Here is an 11,580-nt window from a genome sequence, read left to right as displayed (position 1 = left end):
CTGATTATCCAACCAAACATTCCACCACTTCTAAGTTCCTGCTGTAATTACAATGCTCTGAGGTGTACGCACACACACGCACACACACACACACACACACACACACAAAAACATGCTCAGACAAATTGCTTTTGCCATTATCGGGCTTAAATGATATTATGGAAAGAAGGAAGTGGGATGTGTGGGTAATTTTGCTACACCCAGGAGAGCACCCCTTTCATCTACACCCCTCCTCCTCCTCCCTTTCTTCCTTGTTTCCTTTATACCTCCTTCTCTTGCAGTTCTTCTCTTCTATGGTCACACAAAGCTGTGGTTACATTATGTACGTGCCTAAATTGCGTGTTACATGCATATAATACACACAGTATGTATTTATATTTGTTCACTTGGAGTCACACATTCAGAGTGCACCTAGTTTCACCTCAGATTTTGGCATTGGGTGAGCTGGGCCTGACTTTGTTTATCGATGTGTTGTCAATACAGGCTGTAGCTGTATCGCTGCCAGATGGGTTGTGTTCTCCAAATACCACAATTAAATGCATGCCAGCTGTTATTATGATTAGAATTGGCAGGTTATGGTTTGATGAATGGATCGACATACTTGCCAAGTTTTTTTATACCCTCGCTTATTAGATATAGCTCTCATAACACGGCCTCATTTATGTCGCCATTTTCAAAGATTTGATATATGGACCTGTAGCTGGATCTTTTGATTTGAAGAACTTTTTTTTGTTGACAACGAGATCAAGTATGGTGTGAAATGAGGAAAGAAAGAGGAGGTGGACAACCTGAAAGAGCCGAATTAAGACAGACCTACAATGGCACATACCAAGGCAACAGTCCCCTCATATTCAATCAAGCTGCACCAAGTTTCAGACACTCATAGTTATTAATTTCTTAAAGCTGCCAGTTTTTTCCCCCATCAAGATCCATGAATTATTCCCCTGGAAAATGGTGAATATTTCAAAAACGTACATTTTTTTCCTGGATATGCCCGCTGATCTGGATCATCACCAGAACTTAATGGATTCTTCAACCAAGTTTCATGGAAATCTTTTCAGTTGTTCTGTGTAATCGTGCTTGCAAACAAACCAACCAACGACAGTGCACATGACTAATAAACTTAGCAGGAATAACAAAGTGCAAAGATGAAGAGGGAGGAAAGAAGGAAACATGCCAAAGACAGCCAAGCCAAGAACGAGTTCTGTGGATAATGACTGACAAGGTGCCTGCGGGGCCTGCCAGGCAAAGAGAGAGAGAGAGAGAGAGAGAGAGAGAGAGCGAGAGAGAGAGAGAGAGAGAGAGAGAGAGAGAGGTGGGGATCCTGGAAAGAGCTGCAAAAAAAAAAGAAAAAGAAGGCAACAGTTTCTCCCCTGAGGAGTCAGCTCTTTCATCTGGCCGCTCACTGGCGCCTTCACAAACCTCTCATTGTCTGTGAAATAACCCCACTTTAATAAGGCAGCAGTAGCAGTGTCCTGGGAAATGAGTCCTGCTGCACAGTCCCACATAGCTGCTCGGGCCTGCTGACTAAAAACGCTGCAAAAAATATCGAGCATTTACTGTACATAAATCTTTCCTCGGGGGTGTTTGAGGAAAAAAAAAACCGTGAAGTTCTCATGTAAGACTATTTCAGTGGGTGTAAGAGTTGTGCACGGCTGCAGGCTGTGCACGAAGGAAGCACTTGTACCACTTAGACATCAACAGATGATGATTGCAGATCAGACCTTGTGATATCAAGTGGCGATTCATTATCATTCGGAGAGAGAACCACAGTAATACAAATCGTCTTGGTGTCAAACATGAGCAATTAGGCGACAGATGAGAAGTGACTTTATAAATGAGCGTGACCGCCGGAAAGAATTACACATCCTTTCAACTCTAAATTATTTCTGCCACAATCAAAGGGCCTGTTTCTTCATAGAAAACTGCTGGAACAAGTGTAATAGTCTCTGTCAGGAGTGGGGCAATTTCATCCGACATACAGCAGCGTGAAAGTGTCCATGGAAAAATCCCAATGACTTAGGTCATGAGAATCACAAAGAGTTACTTCATGTTTAATATGCGCAGAGAATGGGACTGAATCATAGGACGAGAAGATGAATGAGTCGACTACAGATATGAACAGAGGCATGTGAACGTCTCATCCAGTTCGTGTCCAGACACCAGCTGGACCGAGCTGAGGATTTAAAAAAAAACAAACAACTAAATGTGTAATTTGCTGAGGTAATATACTCTGTAATTTGAGCGTGACACCCTTCTGTTAATGCTGGACTGACATAGCACACAGCAGGATTGTGAGTAACAACTGGAAAGTCCCTGTAGAGGGAAGAACAAACGAGTCAGAAGGAGGGATGGAGAAGAAAAGGGATCAGTGTTTCACTACGGCGTAATTCTCCATTATTATCCGCATGGGGCCCATGTTTACACACACTGTCTCATGAGGTTAGAGTTAAAGCTAATAAATGACTGAAGCTTAACATGTGATAATGTTGTGGCCTAACTTTTATTGTTGCAGCCTATTTTCCTCGACTTAATGAAATCAAGGGCGACATGAGGGCAACCGGTTTCTTCAAGTTTTCACAGAATCTTGGTTTTCGGATTCAAAGCTCCTCATGACACAAACTTTCATGTTGCACATCTGGATTTTCCTTGTTTATCTGCTTTATACCTCCCTGATCCACTTCACTGACTCCAGAGGACTTTTGCTGCTTTCAAGTGCTCCATGCAGCCTTACAAATCACACAATAAAAACAAAAAAAACATGACGTACACTGTACACTGTAATTTTTTGGTGAAAAAATTATATTAAAATGATAGAACTACTAATAATAATGAACATATAATGCATCTGCTTCTGCTCTACCCAAAACAAAACAAGCATCTTCTGTTTCCCACTGACCCTGAAGGCAACATCTGCCCACTCATGAACATGTCTGGGCTGCAGTGATTGGTCAGAGTGGATCCGTGTCAACGTGATGCGTCTTCATCCTCCCACATAGTCGTGGTACTTGACAGCTCCACAACATTGCGCTCTCCGCCGGAGCGACTGTCACCTGAGGCTGCAACTTTTTGGAGTAGTTCGTATCTGGATGAGACCCGGAGGAGAAATGGCCTCTCAGGAGACTTTTAACGACTTGGAGTGTAATTCATCCGAGGAGGACAGCAGCCGCGCGGCCTCGGTGGAAGGGACGCGAGAGGAGAAGACGTCTCCAGCGGTGCGTCGGCATCATCCGTTCAGCGTGGAGGCGCTCATGGCCGGGAGGACGACGCACGGCCGCGGCGGTAAACCGGAGGGAGGCTCTGTGGCGGTGTCCCCTGCAGCGTTACACTCTCTGTACCTGTGCCGGGAGCCGTGCAGTCCCCCCGAGGGACACCGAAAGAGCTTAACCGCGGCGCCCTCGTCGCCGGTGAAGTCCGAGGCGTCGGAGTCAGAGGACTGCGCGCCCTGGGTCACCAGCAGCGCGTTTCCCACACAGCCGCGTAAGTTAGTGCCACAGCTTTTACGCACGAAACGTGTCTCATTGTGTGCGATATACATCATTTATTCCTCTATAGAAAGGTTTTTTTATTTTTCCTGCTGAACAATAAATTATATCCTGAAGCCAAAGTATCCAAGTTGCCCTGAAGTTTGAAGAATCAAACTAATTGGCTGAATATGGATGCGACAGATTATCATTGCTCTCACCGAGATGTATTGTTCACTAAGCTGTGCTGCCATGATGTTTCCTGTTGGAGAGAAAGCAGGAAGTTGTGCTGAGTGAACCACTTATCTGCTCTAAATGGGTCAGATGTTAATTATATTGGGGGTCAATGTGGGAGGAAGTAATTCAAACATATTAAAGACATGTGGCCTTTTATTGAAATGTGGCCTATTAGATAACAGTGCAGCCTCACATCAAACCATCTACAACTGATTTACGTTAAAGTAAATCCAACTGGTCGGTTTATGGCCTCCATATTTTATTCTCTCATTTTATCTGTCTTTTGTTTCTTCCTTGTAAAGTACTATGTCACATTGTGGAGATAAGTGCTGTGTACATACAGTTGATTATAGTATCGTTGTTGCAAGAAGGACGCCCAAAAGCCACAATAAATCAACAGTACTTCATGGAAGTGATTTACAAATGAAGTCCTCACTCTAAAATCGCCTCTGTTTTCTTCTCCCAGGTCACATCAGTCCTTCCTGTCCGTTGAGGAAACACAAGAACAACCGAAAGCCCCGCACTCCGTTCACCACATCGCAGCTCCTGGCCCTGGAGAGGAAGTTCAGGCAGAAGCAGTACCTGTCCATCGCCGAACGCGCCGAGTTCTCCAACTCTTTGACCCTGACGGAGACCCAGGTGAAGATCTGGTTCCAAAACCGCCGCGCGAAAGCCAAGAGGCTCCAGGAGGCCGAGCTGGAAAAGCTCAAGATGGCCGCCGACGCCAAGACGGCTGCGGTGGCGGCCGCCGCTGCTGGAGGTTTGCACCCTGGCTTTACGTTACCGTTAACCCTGGGCGCCATGTCACTGTACGGACAGTCATACTCTGCCTATCACCATCACCACCACCATCACAGACCCATGCTGCCAATTTCACCTTTAGGACTGTACGCCACTCCGCTGGGCTACAGCATGTACCACCTATCATAAAAATGGAACTATCTCTGACTGTGGGGAAATGTGTTTCAGGGCATTTCCAAGGATTCCCTAAAAATGGACACAGAGGACATTTGAAAAAACTATGTTTGTATTATATCTACTGCACAAGGAGTGCGTCAATCAACTTTACGAGCACTTTGACTCAAATTAGAAAATCTCTTTCTTAAATCAAGGATTGAAAAAGTGTCTTCTTGCCTCTTTGGATTTGTCTGTTTACATGACCTGTCCGTAGAAGGAGCAGGGGTGTCACTGTCCAGCTGTTCATCCGTTTCACTTGTTTACTTCTGCAGTAAGTGAGCTGGGTGAGCACTTGCACCGGGCACAATAACAGAGACTTCAACTATTCACCAAAAGCCTTTTTTATAAACTCATCAGACTCAGTGCCTTGTTTTGAAAAGAGCCTTAATATCAAGACACTTTGTTTCGTTCGTGGGTGAATGAGTGTTTCAGCAACTCAGGCCAAAATAAAACATATCACTGAAACATTCTTTTATATTTCCAGTTCTACAAACATGTCTGCTGCCTTGAAAAGAAAAATGGTCAAATTCAGGTTTGTGGTGTCGTCAAGGCAACAAGGTACAACCCTCGCTTTACAACTTATTCTCTCATATAGCAATAAAAACATCTTCAACTCTACTCATTTCTTTATAAAGCACAGACATATTTATTCTCTTTGAAATACAGTGCTGGAAAAATGCATGTATGCCTAATGTTGTGTATTTATAATGTAATATGGTACAGAGACCAAAAGTGTATTTATATTGTTCTTCCTCCTGAGCGTCCCTTTGAAAGGGCCTACGTCGTGCTATGCAGTTTTTGTTTTCACACCAATGTCTTATGATTGAAATGAACAAAAACAATTAAAGCTTTTCAGACTGTTTCCTTTAAATACGCGAGTTATGTATTATATGTGAGCATGTGCAGTTACATTCACTGACGACCATTTTTAAAAGTCTTTTTTTTTTAAACCACGGAAACCAAGCGGCTGATTTTCCTCTTGTTCAGCTCTGTGCAGATACAGCAGCTCTCAGTGTGTACGTGTGGGTTGAAGTGTGTGTGTGTGTGTGGTTTGTGCTTCCCATCAGAAAGTGGTCAGTTCAGGGCAATGTTTGACAAACCATAAACGAGATCCATAAATTACTTCACAGACAGTTCCCATAATTACCGAGCTGTCGTTTACCATTCTGGTCGAACTTCTTTTTTTTTTCTGCGTTACATTTTTATAATGATGCTTTTGTTTATACAGACATACCTTCTGTTGTCTCCCTGACAGTCTTTATCACTGTATTTATAACTCTGAGCTGATCGGGTTTCATAAGCTGTTACGAGCATGAGAACTAACCAACAGCATTTATCTCTATAATAGATTGGTGGTTAGACCAATGGGGATGTGCAGTGACGTTAATGTCTAGCTTTTTAATTTCTTGTTTTTTAAATCTCACCACAGTAGGGCTGGGAGATATGGCCCGAAAAATGGACACATTTTAATATCGGTTGATAGATAATTATCACATTATTCTTTAAAGTTTAAAGACACATTTCTGTTTTGTCTCTTCTTACTGAGCAGAAAATGACAAACTTGCAACATACTATGGCTTTAAAAGAAAAATATATTGTGATAATTATTGATATTGTTTTATCACCCTATCACCCTTACCAACAGTAACATTCACTGTTAATTAACTTGTAATAATCAATAACAATCTTCAAATTAGCCTGGGACAGAGGCGTTAATTAGCATTATTTTCCATTCTCTTGCTTCTCTCGTGTTAGAGGCAACGCTCACTCATTTGTTCCTGCTCTTATCCTCCGAGTCGTGTTCTTCCTGCCTCATTAAACTTTACATCAATGACCTCTGTTGACTATAGGTTTGAATTAGTGGGATCCAGCGGACCACTCCGGATTAGCGGTGTAGGCTTTTGCAGGGCCGCAGGGGTGAGAGCGCGGTGGCATGTGGGGATGCTAAAAAAGGTGCCTGGGCCTTGCTGCAATTACAAGAGCGGCTTACAACTTCCGTGTGACTTTGATGTGACGAGGAAATCGTTTATAGGCAGCAGCGTATTTATGAGGCTTCCCCCTTTAATCAGAACAAGGCCGAGGGAGCAGGGGAGGAGACTGGGAGCTGCTCACATTGACAAGCAATAGGGCTAATGAAGTGCAGATTGGCAGGGGGGGGCTTTGGTTGTGAAACATCAAGTTTGTGCTACTCGCTGGCGGGTTGTTCGATAAATCCTCAGTCTTTTTGCTTGGGGGGGGGGGGGGAGTCATCAACACTGGGGATCTGTATTTGTGATAGTTGCTATTGATGTGACAGGGATCGTTTGTCATGTTGTTGTGCTGTTCCTTACACAACATGTGACCCACCACATCTGAGCAAGCCATGTGCTTGTCTACTACCTCCTCTAGTGGCAGTTTGGAATATCACATGTGGGTGGAAGAGTCACTGTGGTCGCACTGTGAATCACAACATGAGTCACATTGGTTTGAGGAACTGAATACAAAACACACACTGGATAAAATCCTCGTGTCTTTCAACAATCTTTTGAACCCTGGATTAACATAACAAACCTCCACCAAGGCCCGAAAGTCTGAATCCACATTTAAATCCATTAGATCTGGATTTTTATTTCTATCTGCACCACATTGCACACACTCCAAACACCAGTCTCCTTTTTAAAAATCAAGATCCATGAATTACTCTCTGAGAAATCAACGGAAATGTAAAAAAAAAAAAACTCTTGTATTGGTAAAGAAAGTGAAACAAAATTTCAGGATCCACCCCCTGATCCTGATCTGCACAAAACTTAAGATTCTTCCCTGACCCACGACACATCCTTTCACCAAGTTTCGTGCAAAGCAGTTTTTTGCTTAATCTTGCCAACTAACTAGCAAACAAACCAACCAACAACCGAACGCTGAAGAAAATACCCCCTCCTTGGCAGAGGAAACTAACACACAGGAGCTCACTGTACACTTGACAGCGCATTTCGAACTTTGCAGAGTCACACCAATGACATCCCAACTACAAAATCTTCTGTGAAAATATGATAGAGGAAAATACGACAGGATGTTGTGATTGCAAAAGCTGAGAGTCAATCATGGTTGTTTCATCCATTCATCCATCCATCCATTGAGGGTAGCAGGGGGGGGCTGGAGCTACTCCCAGCTGACATCAGGTGAGAGGCAGGGTACACCCTTGACAGGTCACCAGTGTATCACAGAGCCAACAGATGTACTGTCAATCTTTTTACAACATGCAGACAAAAGAAAGGGAGCTAATCATTGTAGAAAAGAAAGAGAAATAGTTTAAACTGTTCGATTTCCATTCAAATGTGGAGACTAAGTGACCAAAGGGAAACAAAACGGCTCATAGAGACGTCACAATGCAGATATTTGTATATATCTCATAAGGGTCCGTGTTCTGTGGATTTCCACCTGGTTGCATTTGTACTTGTGATTACTTGCTGTCAACAGCGCAGCCTGCGACTATTTTTAGAATGTAGGGCTGTTTGGCTATGACGTGTCTGTGACATCACGTCCTCCTCTGTCCTTAATTCTACGCAAACGTCAGCATTCGCCTCCAGATACTGTCTGAGCAGGAGCGCCAAGCTGGGAAAGCGTTGCATTTCTGAGGAGATGCCTGTTGAAGCCTGTGTGTGTGTGTTCCTTTGACCTCTCAGTGTCTGCTTTCTGCCACAAACCGAGAATATGAAAAAAAAATATATATATATATTTGTTTTTTTCCGCATGGAAGGGCTCACATCTTTTCACTGTGTGCTTTACCAATCTGTTTCGGAGGCTGATTCTTAACAGAGTCTATGATCGTAACTTCTTGGTACATTTCCATAAGATTTCAAACATGCACAATGGACTACGTGAATAAAGATCAGATTTGTCAGCTTTGCCAAAATATGATCATATGCAGTTGTTTGCTGTATATTCTCAGTCGTCTGATGTAATCCATCTCTCTTTCAGAATAGAGAATAACAATTATCTTTATCCATTAGGAGACAAATTGTTCTGTTTACACATCCTAATGAAGCCCTGGGCAGCGCCTCCCGGAAACAAAGAGAGAACCCCCCCCTGTGAGTTTATACATTCAGACTCATTGGGGCTTGATGCACAAGAATTCTGTTGTTGTTGTTGTTGTTGTGTGTGTGGTCTTTGCAGATATCCCTCGAGAGCCACACAGTAGCAGATGTAGGGAAACTGCCCCGAGCAGGCCAATGGAGGAGGAGGACAGCCAAAGATTCTTATGCTCGATGCACACACACACACACACACACACACACACACACACACACACACACACACACACACACACACACACACACACACACACACACACACACACACACACACACACACACACACACACACACACACACACACACACACACACGATGGCCTGTTTCTGTTTCACTGATTTCTGGGACACTTCTTGGGAAATTGTGACCAACACAAACACACACACACAAAGATGTATGCAGCACAAAATAAACACGATGGAAGTTTGACCGGTTGTTTGTTTTCTTGTTTTCATTTTGAGCTTCACAATTTCCATCTTCTGCATAATGATGTTTCCGAGGCTCTGGCCTCCTCAATAAATTTGCGTTTTTAAAATAGAGCTGCTGTCTCAGAAATAATGAGCTCATAGACGCTTTAAAATGGATTAGCACCCATGAAGAGGAAACACATTGAATTTATAGACAACATACATCACTCAAAGGAGGGTTAATGATTTATTAACGTGTGCTGGTGTTAACTGGCTCCTATCAATACATGTTTGTAACAAGGACCCTGAGAACACCAGCTTCTGCTGTTTCGATGCCTTATTTTTGCAAGTTTTACATCATCTCCAAACATGCTCCAGCTTGTTTTTGCTTCGCTCTCGGTTTAATTTGGCTCTTTATACTCTTCCATATGCTGCATATTCATCATATCACAACAACATATCTTCATGTTGAGTGAGACATTTTCCGATGAGGCATTTGGTCTTTCAATGTGTGCGGGTTCCTGCTGTATTTCTCTCTGCTCCTTTTAACTAACTGCATAATGAGAATTACTGAGACTAGAGCAGAATAAGGCTTTGATTGGATCACACACACACACACACACACACACACACACACACACACACACACACACACACACAATGATTTGCCAGTCTAATGATTCACTTAAAAAACAATTTGTTTGTTGTTACACAGTCACTGTTACGACATTACTTATTAAACAGTGTGAGAACACTGACAAAGTGCGGCCCATACACGAGAATGATCCGACACTTTATTTCACTCAAACGTGCTTTAATGCACCTCTCAATCCTCAAGCTGGTGTCTGAAAACAGAAGTAAATGACAATTAATATCATTTACATTGTGCGCCTTTGACGTCATGAATAAACTGTTTATGCAAATGCGATGCTGGCTGATGTGGACGCGCGGAGGCCTCTCAGCTAATCGTTGCCCCGCTCGACACAACACTCGCACAGGAAGCCCAGAGACCGATGCTAATTTCCAGGTTTGATTGATTTTGAATTAAATTGCACATAAAACGTTGAGTGCCTGTGGTAAAGCTGCTAAAGCCTCCCACTGCTGCCACAAAATAAATTCACGAGGACAACAAAACGGTGTGGCAGCATGCTCCCGGGCATTTTGTTGATTTTTTCAGACATGCGGTGCATCAGCGGAACACATTTTTAAATAAAAATAAAAATAAAAACAAGCCAAAGAATGCCTGCGTACTACGGATCTGTGGGAGTGGGATTAGAGTCAGTGGCATTTCATAATGGTACATTGAATCTAACAGATACACAGTGAGTGTGCTGATTAGATGAATCCAGCTTAAAGCCATTATCAGCAGTGGAACTAAGTAAATATTTACTGCAAAGGAGAAAGAGCAAGAATGTGGAAAAAGACTCAGAAGTTTAGAGACACGTGAGATGTGGATTTGGTAAGACGACTTTTGCAAGGTCACAAGGTCAAATACTGTTAAAAACAAATCATCATGGGCTACTTGCTCTGTGGACTATTTCAAACGCTGCTGTAAAACAAGGAGTGGTCTCATTTCGATCACTAAGATTGAACAAGCTGAATTCTACACAGAGGACAAAAAGAAATGTCTATACTGTGAAGCAGTAAATGCTCAACTGTACCACGCACACGTTTGTCTGTTCACGTCATTTGCAAGAGGAAAGTTGAGCTGAATGGGAGAAACAGGGATGAGATAATCTTTTTCAGCGACGATGTGCATGAAGTCCCCCTTTTCATCCAGTAGGCGTCGCTATAGCAACAAAGTTTAGCGGGGAGCGGTCTTTCTGGGCATCAATGAAATCCAACCAAGCAGCTGGAGACCATCCCAAAGCAGGCCACTTTAATTTGGCTGCTGTTCTTAAAATAGAGCAAACAAAAAAAGGGACTGAATGAAAGTGTTCTTGTCACTGGGCCATGAAAAACTAAAATAGACCTAACCCTAAACAATTCGGATTAAACCTCAGTTGGTTTGGTGAGAATTAGTGAGGATAAGGAGAAGAAAACACTCAGCGTCACACTGTTCCATGACATGTTTACAGAGTGTTTGCGGTCGTGTGCATGTGTGTGAGAGAATGCTTGTTTTTGTTACCTCTTTCAGACTTTTAGACCACATGGGGACCAAAGTCTGTCCTAATGAGGCGAAACGTCATTTCTGATATCTTAGGGTTGGGGGGGGGAATTGTGGGTAGGTTAAGGTTCGACATGAATTGGTTATGATTAAGGTTACGGATAACATTTGGATTAGGATGTCTACAATGGTCCTAAAGCTATACCCAAACACGGTGTCTTCTTTAAGTATCTCTGAGGATGTGTGTGTGTGTGTGTGTATATATATGTCATAACACACACACACGTTTGTACAGCTGTCTTAGTGAGGACACTCACTGGCATAATGCATTCCCTAGC

General features: G+C 43.0%; 1 protein-coding gene across 1 annotated transcript; it reads left to right on the top strand.

The window, feature by feature from the left end:
* The first annotated feature begins 2,998 nt into the window (after nt 1-2,998).
* On the top strand, nt 2,999-5,529 carry msx2b (muscle segment homeobox 2b). The gene is made up of 2 exons (XM_034605739.1): nt 2,999-3,480; nt 4,168-5,529. Exons 1-2 carry the CDS (start codon nt 3,090-3,092, stop codon nt 4,629-4,631), a joined length of 855 nt encoding a protein of 284 aa, XP_034461630.1. The 5' UTR covers nt 2,999-3,089; the 3' UTR covers nt 4,632-5,529.
* Nucleotides 5,530-11,580: the final 6,051 nt, after the last annotated feature.

The sequence above is a fragment of the Hippoglossus hippoglossus genome, chromosome 14, assembly GCF_009819705.1.
Source record: "Hippoglossus hippoglossus isolate fHipHip1 chromosome 14, fHipHip1.pri, whole genome shotgun sequence".
Lineage (NCBI taxonomy): Eukaryota > Metazoa > Chordata > Actinopteri > Pleuronectiformes > Pleuronectidae > Hippoglossus > Hippoglossus hippoglossus.
This window is presented reverse-complemented; position numbering and strand designations above follow the sequence as displayed.